General features: G+C 45.5%; 1 protein-coding gene across 3 annotated transcripts in view; it reads left to right on the top strand.

The window, feature by feature from the left end:
* Positions 1-15605, top strand: part of KLHDC10 (kelch domain containing 10) — a 38166-nt gene continuing 22561 nt past the window's right edge. For 2 of the 3 annotated variants that reach the window (XM_038402023.1, XM_038402014.1), the window contains exon 1: positions 5-179. In XM_038402023.1, coding sequence (XP_038257951.1) covers positions 20-179 — 160 coding nt within the window. In that variant the 5' untranslated portion in view covers positions 5-19. Of the gene's footprint in view, positions 180-15605 lie in introns of all 3 variants that reach the window. The other variant, XM_043499436.1, reaches the window with a different exon arrangement.

Below are 15605 nucleotides of genomic sequence, written 5' to 3'. Positions count from 1 at the left end.
GAGCGGAGTCTGTCGGGCCATGTCGGCGGCGGAGGGCGGCTGGGACGGGAATCGGCGGCGGGGGGGCGCTGGAGGCCGCGGCTCGGGCGGAGGGGGCAGCGGGGACGGGCCCGGGGCGGCGCCGGCCGGGGGGCTCCTCAACCGCTTCGTCCAGCTGCCGGGCAGGCCCCACCTGGCAGGTGAGTCGGCTCCGGCCTCCCCCACAGCGCCTGGGGCAGCTCCGTCCCTCCCCCTCCCCCTCCCCCTCCCCCCCCCGGCGCCCGCGGGTCAGCTCCGTCCCTCCCCCTCCCCCTCCCCCCCCCGGCGCCCGCGGGTCAGCTCCGTCCCTCCCCCTCCCCCTCCCCCCCCGGCGCCCGCGGGTCAGCTCCGTCCCCCCCCCCCCGCCCGCGGGTCAGCTCCGTCCCCCCCCCCCCGCGCCCGCGGTCAGCTCCGTCCCCCCCCCCCCCGGCGCCCGCGGGTCAGCTCCGTCCCCCCCCCCCCCCGGCGCCCTCGGTCAGCTCCGTCCCCCCTCCCCCCCGGCGCCCGCGGTCAGCTCCGTCCCCCCCCCCCCCCCGGCGCCCGCGGGTCAGCTCCGTCCCCCCCCCCCCCCCCCGCGCCCGCGGGGCCGCTCCGTCCCCCCCCCCCCCCCGGCGCCCGCGGGTCAGCTCCGTCCCCCCCCCCCCCCCCGGCGCCCGCGGTCAGCTCCGTCCCCCCCCCCCCCCCGCGCCCGCGGGTCAGCTCCGTCCCCCCCCCCCCCCCGGCGCCCGCGGGTCAGCTCCGTCCCCCCGCCCCCCCCGGCGCCCGCGGGTCAGCTCCGTCCCCCCCCCCCCGGCGCCCGCGGGTCAGCTCCGTCCCCCCCCCCCCCCGGCGCCCGCGGGTCAGCTCCGTCCCCCCCCCCCCCCGGCGCCCGCGGGTCAGCTCCGTCCCCCCCCCCCCCCGGCGCCCGCGGGTCAGCTCCGGCCCCCCCCCCCCCCCGGCGCCCGCGGGTCAGCTCCGTCCCCCCCCCCCCCCGGCGCCCGCGGGTCAGCTCCGTCCCCCCCCCCCCCCGGCGCCCGCGGGTCAGCTCCGTCCCCCCCCCCCCGGCCCCGCGGGTCAGCTCCGTCCCCCCCCCCCCCGGCGCCCGCGGGTCAGCTCCGTCCCCCCCCCCCCCGGCGCCTTTTCTTTATTCTTTCATTGTATTTGTCATTATCGTAACTGACACCAATTCAAATGATCTTTTTCCGATGCCAGCAACATACAGTAGTAACACTGACAGTACCAGTGTGAGCTGCAAATTTAGGTGTAAAGGATGTTGCATCTATCAAAGGATGAGTAAAGCTGCTGCTAATTACCTTCACACATACTACTGTCTAAAAGGCTAGCACTTACTTTTCATACATTTTAAAGTTTAATAAAATATCAGCTGTACTAAATTTTGTCTGATTAGACAATCACATATTTGGTTCCCTTTAGGGAAAAGAAGAGATAATATACCTGTTTCTTTCAGTTGAAACCAATTTTGCCTAATAATATGAAGCTACTAACTTCCATTGATTTCAGTGGATGTTAGGAGCCTAAATACCTTTGTGGATCTGGGCATAGGTGGCTTCAAAAGAATTTATCTGTTTTTAAAGGCATTTCCTGTCTTTTAAAAACAAGACTTTTATTATTTTCTACAGTACTATCTCTTCTTTGCAAATGTCAGAGATCAGGTTGAGCTGTCTTGGCAATGCACTCTACTTACACTCGTCCGATGGTTCTGTTAATTTCTGCTAAATTTAAGCTTTTATAGTTATGGGGGAAAAAACTGAATGTGAACTGTTAGAGGGCTGTCTTCCTGAATCTGTAGAAAGACAAGCAATCATTATGGAGAAGCGTGAACTATCCCCATTCATCTCAATGTAGTATTTGCTGTGAATGTGATTGGTAAGACATGTCAAACTTTTCTTGGCTGATCACTCTTGCAGAAACATCCAGTGATTGTGGATATGGTTTGGGGAAAAGTTGTGATAACCTACTCAGTCTGATATCTACCAAATGTTTGCATTCATAGATCTCAAATGTTGGCTGGTATGTAACTATTTGCTTTGAGATGTTTGTACATCCACCCAATTTGCATCTTCTCTCTACCATGATGTTATCTGCCCTGATTTAACTGCTCTAGATTTCCATAAAGTATGGTGTGATCCTTTTTTGTGCAGAGGTCATTGACATGAATTTATGCCAAAGGCTCTTGGCACACTGTGGAAGGTGGCACATTTGCTAAGGCTTTGCAAATCTTTCTTCACCTTCAGTAAACTCTGTATTCTGTATTATTTCATACAGTTATGTGTTGTTGTTTGTTTTGCTGGGGGAAGGAGCTAAATTGCAAAAAGTAGAACTAACATTACAAAAGTGAAAGTGCTCTCGGATATTTTCTGTTCTTGGCTCAGCTGCTGACTCATTGTGACCTATGGAAAGTCTTAACCTTTATGCCAGTGTCTGCATCTATAAAATGGGAATACTTTTCTCTCTTGAGATCCTTTCAGGAAAAGACTCGGGAGGAAGATTAAAATTGTACTTACAAAAGTAACTTTCTCAACAAGCAAAAAACTCTTTGAAGTAATAAAGTAAAAACTCTTTAAAATACATTGTAAAAGGATTATAAAAAGAGTCATACTGTCTATAGAATCTGATGCCAGTCATGCAGATAGACCTGTATTAAGAGAGCAGATATTTGTCCATACAGCAACTGCAAAAAGCTGTAGTCATAGCTTAACTGTTAAAGCTGACTTGAAAAATTAATCCTTTTTACTTTTCTTACATATAAAGAAGGCCTGAGGTCTTAGAAGGTGGGGGTGAGGGTTTGGGGTGTGTGTATGTAAGTGTGTGTGTGTGTGTGTGTGTGTGTGTGTGTGTGTTTTTTCTTGGAGGATTTCTTGGCTGCGGGTGGGGAATATGAGTTCTTGCATCTTAATTTAATGTTTGGCATGTGGAGAAAAATTGTCTGTGTTAAAGATTCAGGTTTTCGCTAGGCATGGGAGCTTGAGATATTAACAAAGAGTTTTAAATGGTCTGATGAAAATGTCTTCCCTTCCTCAGACTTGCTTGGCTTTCACTTTCTTGTGATGACACTTCACTAATTCAGTAGTCCACATAATCTTCTGTGGCAGACACGATCCGAATATCTAATGTCTTTAAAAAAAGAAAGAGAATGTCAAGCCTTTCAGATTTCAGAGTAGCAGCCGTGTTAGTCTGTATTCGCAAAAAGAAAAGGAGTACTTGTGGCACCTTAGAGACTAACAAATTTATTAGAGCATAAGCTTTCGTGAGCTACAGCTCACTTCATCGGATGCATTTGGTGGAAAAAACAGAGGAGAGATTTATATACACACACACAGAGAACATGAAACAATGGGTTTATCATACACACTGTAAGGAGAGTGATCACTTAAGATAAGCCATCACCAACAGCAGGGGGGGAAGGAGGAAAACCTTTCATGGTGACAAGCAGGTAGGCTAATTCCAGCAGTTAACAAGAATATCAGAGGAACAGTGGGGGGTGGGGTGGGAGGGAGAAATACCATGGGGAAATAGTTTTACTTTGTGTAATGACTCATCCATTCCCAGTCTCTATTCAAGCCTAAGTTAATTGTATCCAGTTTGCAAATTAATTCCAATTCAGCAGTCTCTCGTTGGAGTCTGTTTTGAAGCTTTTTTGTTGAAGTATAGCCACTCTTAGGTCTGTGATCGAGTGACCAGAGAGATTGAAGTGTTCTCCAACTGGTTTTTGAATGTTATAATTCTTGACGTCTGATTTGTGTCCATTCATTCTTTTACGTAGAGACTGTCCAGTTTGGCCAATGTACATGGCAGAGGGGCATTGCTGGCACATGATGGCATATATCACATTGGTAGATGCGCAGGTGAACGAGCCTCTGATAGTGTGGCTGATGTGATTAGGCCCTATGATGGTATCCCCTGAATAGATATGTGGACAGAGTTGGCAACGGGCTTTGTTGCAAGGATAGGTTCCTGGGTTAGTGGTTCTGTTGTGTGGTGTGTGGTTGCTGGTGAGTATTTGCTTCAGATTGGGGGGCTGTCTGTAAGCAAGGACTGGTCTGTCTCCCAAGATCTGAGAGAGCGATGGCTCGTCCTTCAGGATAGGTTGTAGACCCTTGATGATGCGTTGGAGGGGTTTTAGTTGGGGGCTGAAGGTGATGGCTAGTGGCGTTCTGTTGTTTTCTTTGTTGGGCCTGTCCTGTAGTAGGTGACTTCTGGGTACTCTTCTGGCTCTGTCAATCTGTTTCTTCACTTCAGCAGGTGGGTATTGTAGTTGTAGGAATGCATGATAGAGATCTTGTAGGTGTTTGTCTCTGTCTGAGGGGTTGGAGCAAATGCGGTTATATCGTAGCGCTTGGCTGTAGACAATGGATCGAGTGGTATGATCTGGATGAAAGCTAGAGGCATGTAGGTAGGAATAGCGGTCAGTAGGTTTCCGATATAGGGTGGTGTTTATGTGACCATCGCTTATTAGCACCGTAGTGTCCAGGAAGTGGATCTCTTGTGTGGACTGGTCCAGGCTGAGGTTGATGGTGGGATGGAAATTGTTGAAATCATGATGGAATTCCTCAAGAGCTTCTTTTCCATGGGTCCAGATGATGAAGATGTCATCAATGTAGCGCAAGTAGAGTAGGGGCATTAGGGAACGAGAGCTGAGGAAGCGTTGTTCTAAGTCAGCCATAAAAATGTTGGCATACTGTGGGGCCATGCGGGTACCCATCGCAGTGCCGCTGATTTGAAGGTATACATTGTCACCAAATGTGAAATAGTTATGGGTCAGGACAAAGTCACAAAGTTCTGCCACCAGGTTAGCCGTGACAGTATCGGGGATACTGTTCCTGACGGCTCGTAGTCCATCTTTGTGTGGAATGTTGGTGTAGAGGCTTCTACATCCATAGTGGCTAGGATGGTGTTTTTAGGAAGATCACCAATGGACTGTAGTTTCCTCAGGAAATCGGTGGTGTCTCGAAGATAGCTGGGAGTGCTGGTAACGAAGGGCCTGAGGAGGGAGTCTACATAGCCAGACAATCCTGCTGTCAGGGTGCCAATGCCTGAGATGATGGGGCGTCCAGGATTTCCAGGTTTATGGATCTTGGGTAGCAGATAGAATACCCCAGGTCCTGGCTCCAGGGGTGTGTCTGTGCGGATTTGTTCTTGTGCTTTTTCAGGGAGTTTCTTGAGCAAATGCTGTAGTTTCTTTTGGTAACTCTCAGTGGGATCAGAGGGTAATGGCTTGTAGAAAGTGGTGTTGGAGAGCTGCCTAGTAGCCTCTTGTTCATACTCCGACCTATTCATGATGATGACAGCACCTCCTTTGTCAGCCTTTTTGATTATGATGTCAGAGTTGTTTCTGAGGCTGTGGATGGCACTGTGTTCTGCATGGCTGAGGTTATGGGGTAAGCGATGCTGCTTTTCCACAATTTCAGCTCGTGCACGTCGGCGGAAGCAGTCTATGTAGAAATCCAGGCTGCTGTTTCGACCTTCAGGAGGAGTCCCCCCAGAATCCTTCTTTTTGTAGTGTTGGCAGGAAGGTCTCTGTGGGTTAATATGTTGGTCAGAGGTGTGTTGGAAATATTCCTTGAGTCTGAGACGTCGAAAATAGGATTCTAGGTCACCACAGAACTGTATCATGTTCGTGGGGGTGGAGGGGGTAAAAGGAGAGGCCCCGAGATAGGACAGATTCTTCCGCTGGGCTATCTCGGGGCCTCTCCTTTTACCCCCTCCACCCCCACGAACATGATACAGTTCTGTGGTGACCTAGAATCCTATTTTCGACGTCTCAGACTCAAGGAATATTTCCAACACACCTCTGACCAACATATTAACCCACAGAGACCTTCCTGCCAACACTACAAAAAGAAGGATTCTGGGGGACTCCTCCTGAAGGTCGAAACAGCAGCCTGGATTTCTACATAGACTGCTTCCGCCGACGTGCACGAGCTGAAATTGTGGAAAAGCAGCATCGCTTACCCCATAACCTCAGCCATGCAGAACACAGTGCCATCCACAGCCTCAGAAACAACTCTGACATCATAATCAAAAAGGCTGACAAAGGAGGTGCTGTCGTCATCATGAATAGGTCGAGTATGAACAAGAGGCTACTAGGCAGCTCTCCAACACCACTTTCTACAAGCCATTACCCTCTGATCCCACTGAGAGTTACCAAAAGAAACTACAGCATTTGCTCAAGAAACTCCCTGAAAAAGCACAAGAACAAATCCGCACAGACACACCCCTGGAGCCAGGACCTGGGGTATTCTATCTGCTACCCAAGATCCATAACCTGGAAATCCTGGACGCCCCATCATCTCAGGCATTGGCACCCTGACAGCAGGATTGTCTGGCTATGTAGACTCCCTCCTCAGGCCCTTCGTTACCAGCACTCCCAGCTATCTTCGAGACACCACCGATTTCCTGAGGAAACTACAGTCCATTGGTGATCTTCCTAAAAACACCATCCTAGCCACTATGGATGTAGAAGCCTCTACACCAACATTCCACACAAAGATGGACTACGAGCCGTCAGGAACAGTATCCCCGATACTGTCACGGCTAACCTGGTGGCAGAACTTTGTGACTTTGTCCTGACCCATAACTATTTCACATTTGGTGACAATGTATACCTTCAAATCAGCGGCACTGCGATGGGTACCCGCATGGCCCCACAGTATGCCAACATTTTTATGGCTGACTTAGAACAACGCTTCCTCAGCTCTCGTTCCCTAATGCCCCTACTCTACTTGCGCTACATTGATGACATCTTCATCATCTGGACCCATGGAAAAGAAGCTCTTGAGGAATTCCATCATGATTTCAACAATTTCCATCCCACCATCAACCTCAGCCTGGACCAGTCCACACAAGAGATCCACTTCCTGGACACTACGGTGCTAATAAGCGATGGTCACATAAACACCACCCTATATCGGAAACCTACTGACCGCTATTCCTACCTACATGCCTCTAGCTTTCATCCAGATCATACCACTCGATCCATTGTCTACAGCCAAGCGCTACGATATAACCGCATTTGCTCCAACCCCTCAGACAGAGACAAACACCTACAAGATCTCTATCATGCATTCCTACAACTACAGTACCCACCTGCTGAAGTGAAGAAACAGATTGACAGAGCCAGAAGAGTACCCAGAAGTCACCTACTACAGGACAGGCCCAACAAAGAAAACAACAGAACGCCACTAGCCATCACCTTCAGCCCCCAACTAAAACCCCTCCAACGCATCATCAAGGATCTACAACCTATCCTGAAGGACGAGCCATCGCTCTCTCAGATCTTGGGAGACAGACCAGTCCTTGCTTACAGACAGCCCCCCAATCTGAAGCAAATACTCACCAGCAACCACACACCACACAACAGAACCACTAACCCAGGAACCTATCCTTGCAACAAAGCCCGTTGCCAACTCTGTCCACATATCTATTCAGGGGATACCATCATAGGGCCTAATCACATCAGCCACACTATCAGAGGCTCGTTCACCTGCGCATCTACCAATGTGATATATGCCATCATGTGCCAGCAATGCCCCTCTGCCATGTACATTGGCCAAACTGGACAGTCTCTACGTAAAAGAATGAATGGACACAAATCAGACGTCAAGAATTATAACATTCAAAAACCAGTTGGAGAACACTTCAATCTCTCTGGTCACTCGATCACAGACCTAAGAGTGGCTATACTTCAACAAAAAAGCTTCAAAAACAGACTCCAACGAGAGACTGCTGAATTGGAATTAATTTGCAAACTGGATACAATTAACTTAGGCTTGAATAGAGACTGGGAATGGATGAGTCATTACACAAAGTAAAACTATTTCCCCATGAAGAAAAGGAGTACTTGTGGCACCTTAGAGACTAACAAATTTGTTAGTCTCTAAGGTGCCACAAGTACTCCTTTTCTTTTTGCGAATACAGACTAACACGGCTGCTACTCTGAAACCTATTTCCCCATGGTATTTCTCCCTCCCACCCCACCCCCACTGTTCCTCTGATATTCTTGTTAACTGCTGGAATTAGCCTACCTGCTTGTCACCATGAAAGGTTTTCCTCCTTTTCCCCCCCCCCTGCTGTGGGTGATGGCTTATCTTAAGTGATCACTCTCCTTACAGTGTGTATGATAAACCCATTGTTTCATGTTCTCTGTGTGTGTGTATATAAATCTCTCCTCTGTTTTTTCCACCAAATGCATCCGATGAAGTGAGCTGTAGCTCACGAAAGCTTATGCTCTAATAAATTTGTTAGTCTCTAAGGTGCCACAAGTACTCCTTTTCTTTTTGCGAATACAGACTAACACGGCTGCTACTCTGAAACCTGTGATTCTTTTTGTAATTAAGCATTACAAATACTGCCTGACCTGCTTTATGACAGGATACAAGCAGTATCCTGTATGATCTGAAGTTTCTTGTTCCTTTTTTGTTTCCCATATTTGGGATTTTGCCAGTGGATTATATAAAATTTGTGGAAAGCAATTTACAGTATTCTGTGCAATGTTGCATTTTTTTTTTTTAAGTAAAACAAACAAGCTTTGGGTGAAAAGTTTCTCTTTCATGCACTGGTATTCTGAAAAAACACAATTAATACATAATGATAATTCTAATCTAAATATCCTATGAGATTCTTGTGTGTGAGCCTTATGGCCAAGCTGATCAGTCAGTTAACATTGTTTTCAGAGGTTTCCTTTACTTTTAATGCTGGGATATTGTGTCCACTATAGTCATGTAACTATCTCACTAATCCTGGAAGGTACTTCATGATCAACTGCACAACTTAAAAATTGCCAAGTTGTGATGGAAGGTTTGGAAGATAAGTCTGAGGAACAGAATGGAGAAATAAGCATGTTCACCAAGTCTTGAAGTGCTGCTTCTGTAGCCTGATCAGATTCAGTGGGGATAGACATCTTAGAAACAACATAAACAGAAGAGACAGTTACAATTTTTCAAAGGGATGACGTATTGAAGCAAGAAGGAGAGGAAGTTGAGTCTTAGGCCTTGTCTGCATGGGACTTTTGAACATGTTTGAATTCTCTTGAATGGGTTTTAACTAAAACAGCTTCAAACTTGGTTTGTCTGGCCACTGTTGAAAAGCTGAAACTGCCTTAAAAGGTGAAGGTGGGACCTAAAAGTCAGTATCAATTTGTCCTTTAATTGGTGGTTGGGAGGGCTAAAACTTTGGTTTTGTCTTCTGTAGGGGTCATGCTCCACAGACCTTGCTGATGTCCTCCAGCAACAAAGAAGGAAGTTGGAACTTGACATTCCAAATTTTGAAAATGTGGGTGGGGAAAAGAGTATTGAGGGCATGTTTATGCAATGTAAAGAAGCAATAAAGAGCATAAACAATTTTTACTTTACAGTTAATCTTCGAGAGGATACTACACCTGGAAGAGTAGGTCGAGCAGTGATGCAAGTTGTGAAGGGAGATGTTGGAATTGCCATCCTTGGAGCTATATGAGGCAAGACCCAGACAACTGTCTGTCATGCTCTAGGAATAATTAAATCCTGCTATGCTGGAGGGGGTTGATCTAAATGCTCTCTTGGAGGCTCATTCCAGCCCAGATGAATCTGATACTTACTTGTAAAGTATGAAGGAATCATGGTTGTCCTTGGAAACCATTTATCCATAGGAAACAGTAGACTGACATCAAAGTTTGGGATCCATATTCGAATTGTCTTAAAATATATTTGGACACTGGTCCCTCACAAGAAAGTCTTCAGATGTTTCAGATGGAGCTTAACTCTCCAGTTAAATGTCAATATTCCTTAACTGTATCCAGTTGTTTGCTGGATACAACTTTAGGCAAATGGGAATGAAGTGGAATGTGAATACTGAAAACATTTGCATCATGTGACACTTACTAGGACTGAAAGTGAGGGTTTAATGCACTTTATCAGTGCGTGCTGTCTTTAATTGTAGTCCAGCAGTCTCTTTTTGAATTCTCTTGCTCTCAGTTTTGGCAGTCTTCTCATTCTAGGCTGGCAAAGTGTGAAACTTACTTTTTATTTCACTGACTGCTCTAAATGCTTCGACTAGAATAAATCCTGGCTGTTGATCCATTTCAGCTCAAATGCATGAGACTCTTGTATGCCATCAAAGTGAGGAAACATTTGTAGCTTTGTTTAAAGCAACTAAAACTGATTACAAATTTCACTAGTTTATACAATACTGTGAGCCTGAATCTGGATTGCTTCTCTTACAGCTTTTGGGTGGCTGCTTTTCCATGCTTCTATTTAATCATGGAGTTGCTCTTAAGAAACTCTCCATTTCCCGATAGTTCAGTCTTTGGCTATACCAAACTTTCACTTTTGGGGCAAGTTATCAAACAGTTCACCATCTCCTAATAGTAGAGGAGTCAGCTAGACCTGGTCTAACTGAACATCATAGTGCAGCACTTTCATTTTATGTTAGTTGGAACAAGAATGATGGCACCTTGGGTCCATTTTATGCCAGTGTCGTCTTCACAAGCAGGCAACACATATGGTAGAAATCAACCTACAGCTGTTTGTGTGTTGTGACTGCAGATAGCAATCACTGGGATAAGATTGCATAAAGTGTTGCAGTATTGTTTTTTTGGCCTAAGTATTGCTCAATTTCAAAAATATGAAAATTCCAACCATTTACAATGCTTGGTGGGACAGATTACAGTGGTTTAAATAGCTCATCTGGAACATAGTGTATTTCACCAGTAATAAACGGTTTAGGTGCCTTTTGTGAATTTAGTTAAGCTGCCATGGTCATAATCCTGGATTGCCTTTTTACATGTCTGAAGAAGTTTTGTTATCTACCTATAATGAATCCATAAGCATTTGCAAGTTGCATAACTGCACCAAGGCACTGTTTTGTGCTACCTTTCGAAGAGTTGTGATATATAGAGCACCCACTTCTGCCTGCTCAAGCCTTGAAAAGTTAATTGAAGATAAGCATGCTGCGTGTGTACAATATGCCTTTCAAATGCTTACCTTGTTCAGATATAATGAGGTCATAGCTCATCCTTGAGAATTAAAGACCGTGACAGCTTGCGTTGGATGCACTTTTAGGGCTTGTCTTTGCTGCAAAGTTAACTTTAGTGTTGCCTCAAACTAGAATCTTGTCTACACACAAGCCCTTAACTCAGGCCTGGTGATGCTTTTAACTTTGTTTTGGCTGGCCCGAGAGGGAGGATAGGCTAAAACATTAGTGAGCACAACTTGTTGGCTGATAACATAACCACTCTGTAGTGTAGATGTAGGCTAGTGCTACCCAAGTGCTGCTCATCTTCCCAGTTCCTTCACACACTTTGCCCCATGTGCTCAGAAAAGACAGACCAGTTATCTCATGATTTGCTGAGGGAGAATTCGTTGAGCAGTTCTGTTTATTGCAACACACACAGCCCTGGGATGTGCCCCCAGAAGTTTTAGTGTCACACACAAATGTTGCATCTCCACCAGTGTTGCACTCAATTTGAGTGCTGTAGCAACCCGTGTGGTTGCTCTGACTCAAGCTAGATAAACTCAAGAGGAGTAACTGGAGTGTAAATAGCTTGAGTTAACTGCAGTGAAGACATGCCCTAAGAGGGAGTGTCTTGCGTATGTAGAGAAAGAGAATTCTTGCGGCCAAACTTGATGCAACTTAACTGGGGGGAAGACATCTGGGACTACAACTAGGGTGACTAGATAGCAAGTATGAAAAATCATGACATTTTTTTTCCGGGCGGGGGTGGAACAGATACCTATATCAGGCTGTCTGCTCACCCTAACTGTAACAGGTAGACCTTACAGGCTGCTACTGACTCATATCTTGCCCCTATTCTTTCCTTTTTACATACTGTAGCTTCTTTCAAAGGCGTAATGAACAAACTGTCAAGTGAATTGTCTGAAACCTACTGTCTATGCAATAGATCAAAGCAAACCACAAGCATTTTGTGTCAAGTACACACAGATCTGGATAAACTCAGTGGATTGTGGGGAGGGGATGTTGAAACTTGAGAACTAGAATTCCAATTTCAGGAATTGCTTCTGTAACACAATCCTTTCCAGGCCAGTAACTGAGTATCAAACTAGAGAAGATGAGTGAAGTAAAATTCTAAAATGCACATGGAAGGGGGTTGGAAACTAAACTGATGTGATTTATTTGTAGGAGAAACGTCTTTGATTAAGCCTGTGAAAATAAAACGTACAAAAATAATCTTAAACCCTCCACTTTTGCTTCCATGGTCAGAGGAAAACTTCCCCCACTTTGATCACCCCTCTGGTAAGAGTGCTCACACAAGCAGCACTTTTTACTGTGGCGTGCCATTTTTTTTAATCAGGTGTGCTTAAAATGCATTTAGCATTTCTGAGCCTAAAGCTGCAGGCAGCCATCTTGCTGAAAAGAATATCACCTGTGATTGGCATTCTGAGGGACCTATGAAAGAGACACTAACCCAGTCTCCATCCTGCTTCAACTGTGAGTTCTGACTGGTTAAACCATTGTTAACCGTTGTTAAAGCAAGTTAAAAACTGATTTAGCCTCGCCTGCCTGCCTGCAGCTCTAGGCTCAGAAAGAACTGTATTGAAAAGCCTTGAAATGTGTTTTATTTGCTGTGACAAGGAGTTCTTACCGTGTGAACACCGATCCTGCTTGGCTGAGCACAGTGCAGCTTTCCTTTAAAATTGGACACCTGTGGAAGTTCTACGTCAGGTTCCAATAAAACCTGATGATTTAGAGCAATAATATGGCTGCCTTTATATGACTTTTAGGCCTATTTTTGATTCCTATCCCGGGATTAAACTCCACCATGCTGCATTCAAGTTTGCTTGTTGACTAATTTCTAATCCCCTGGACTCTTGATCGGGAGTATTTTTCATTCTCTGTTTACAGACACCTGATAGCTACAGGGCAGTAAGATGCAAGTAGAGTGTCCATCTGTGAAGCTTGGGTAATATCTTGCGGAGAAACTCCTCCCTCTGGCTGCTGGGAAGACAGTGTGTGTTGAGACTTCTATCAAGGTGCTGTTCCCTGGACCCTGCTCAGGGTCTCCATCTTCTGTATCTGGCTGCAGCTAGTAGCTGGCTGGGGATGGAGAAGTCACGTTTCTGGACTGGACAGAGCTTGCCAGAAAGAGCTTTATTTCTTTCCCACATCCAAAGCCTCGCATCCTAGATGTGGGGTTGACAATATCTTGCCTCTTTAGGGAGAAGGGGGTGTATCCTCTCCCCCTGCAAATAGCTCCAGCCACTTGCACCTCAGCTGTTCCCAACAAGGGGATGAAACAGATGTAATTCTGATCAGTTTCACTTCTGTCCACAGGGTTCCCAATAGCAACCCTGAAACTGACCAGGTTCTTGTTTGCTTCTTGAGACAGCTAAAACACAGTAGCAAGCTAGAGTGTGGTCTCCACAGATTTAGGAAGACAGCACTGCATCAGTTCCCTCTGTGACGATAACTACTAGGGCACTAGGCTTAGTAATTCAATTTAAGAACAAAAAAACTTAAATTCTGCAGAAATTGATGGTTTAGGCCCCTTTCACTCACTAGGTAAAGTTTAATTTGATGAGTTGATTAATTATTGTTGTGTTTCAGTTAAGCTCTGCTTTAACAACTCAGTCCTGTTAAAGGGACACTGACTGGATTTCCGGCACTTGGTCTCAAAAACAAGATTAAAGTGGCCTCTCTTTTGAAAATGGAAATCCTAATGGAAGAGTTAAGGGATACTAGGCAAACGCCATATAGTACCTCTTTGTAAATCCTAACTAGGGGAGAGATTGTTAGCTTATGGGGCAGTTACTACTCTATTGTATATGTCTGGCCAGTGGCAGGATGCCAACGTTTCTTTCCTCAGATAAAAAAGATAATAAAATGGAAGGCAAAGTCCTTTGTCGGCTAAACTTGTCGTCTTGCTGCTCTGCCTGAGGTCCCTCTTACTGTACATTTTTGCTGCCGGTATTCAGTGGTTGAGTTGCTTTTCTTTGTGCCTTGCAGTTCAATTATATATGAGAAAAATTATACAGCGCAGTTAAAATATGGGTAGGGAAAAAAATCCAGTTGACTTTAGAATGCAGTCACGTCATGGAAAAGTGACTTGATTAGTCCTAACTTAGAACCCTTTGAAATACTGCCACGTGGCCATACCTCAAATGTCATGCTGTTTGCCTGGATTCTTCTCCTCCTCTGAAAGTTCCTGATGCCTTGCTTGGTTTTATGTCAACCAAATTAGCTTTGGAGCCTTAAAACTGGGAAAGCAGAACTGACAGTCAGCTCTGCTGTTCAGAACTTTGTACTTTGAAGCCATTTTGTGTAAATCACTTTTTTCCCTTTAGTGCATAAATTTCAATCACTTCCTTTTCTGATATTCATTGCATTGAAACTAGCAATATGCTTCATATACTCCTTGCATAATGCAGGTGACAGGGTAAAAACTGGTTTCAGAGTAGCAGCCGTGTTAGTCTGTATTCGCAAAAAGAAAAGGAGTACTTGTGGAAACTTTATATCCGATGTCTCGTACTGGAGTTTTCGTCTCTCTCGTACTTGGCTGCAAATTGATCTAAGGCTTAGCAGAAATGGTGTTTATTAGAGGGTATGAGTCGGTTTGTTCTGCATAGCATGGCTATGCCCTGTCTTTTATAACCCATTATATTGTAATATCATGCCACCTTTTCCCAGACATCTGAGAGTAGAAAGGGCTAGTACATTATGAAGGATTGGTTGCCTAAGGAGCCCAGACGGGGAACATTCTTCTCTCCAAAGCCTTTGGCTTCACATATACTTGAAGCGTACTTCTAAGCAAAGTAAGAAGGGCTCTGGGTTCCCCAAGCATTACCTGTTTGCATAGAGTGGCAATCCTGTACTTTAGCTTCCAGACTACTGCTCTAACAGGATTTGCTAAAAGAAGTAAAGGAGATAGTGAAGTGGTGCTAGTCCAAGATTCAGTTATTGTCAGCTGGTGGGGTGGTAGTTATATTACTAGAGTACATGGAGGAACCAGTCTGAATTGAGGTCCCCATTGCAGTGGACTCCATCAAAATACTAAAAGGCAGTGCTCTGCCCTAAAGAGCTTTCTAACTCCTTCAAAAGACAAAGCAACCAGGTAGATGCTGTCCACAATGGAGAGGGTATGGGTGAGGGGTAATAAGAATGGGAATGCATTGGTACCCAGATTAGCAGTGTGTACGAGGGATAAGTGTCAGGGTGTTTTAAAGATGCAAATGAAAAGTTTAAGAAGTAGCTGTATAGTCTGAAATTGAACTGTTGGTTCTGAACTGGCAAGAACCTATTTGGATGGTAATGTTGGCTTCTGATGTCTTTTTCTGTTTATCTTGGCAAATAAACCTCTCTGTTTTTAATTTCTTTATGAGAGAGATCTTGGAATGACTCATACAGATATGTGGATCCAATCCTGCTGTTGCTTATTTATGCAGAATTCCCATTAACTCCATTGGGTTCTTCGTATGCCTAACCAAGGATGGAATTTGGACTCCAATCTATTTGTATCTAAGCACTCCTTTGAAAACTTCCTGGTTGATCTGTAGTTAATCTGGAGCTTTATTATGGATTAGTGAGTTTTACCTTACTAACTTTAAAGGTGAACTGGAAAGAATGTTTGCTTTTTTTCATGTTTGCTTTGATATTCAAAA

This window comes from Dermochelys coriacea, chromosome 1 (genome assembly GCF_009764565.3).
Source record: "Dermochelys coriacea isolate rDerCor1 chromosome 1, rDerCor1.pri.v4, whole genome shotgun sequence".
NCBI classification, from domain to species: domain Eukaryota; kingdom Metazoa; phylum Chordata; order Testudines; family Dermochelyidae; genus Dermochelys; species Dermochelys coriacea.
Note: the sequence above shows the minus strand (reverse complement) of the source record. Positions and strands in the feature narration are given on the sequence as shown.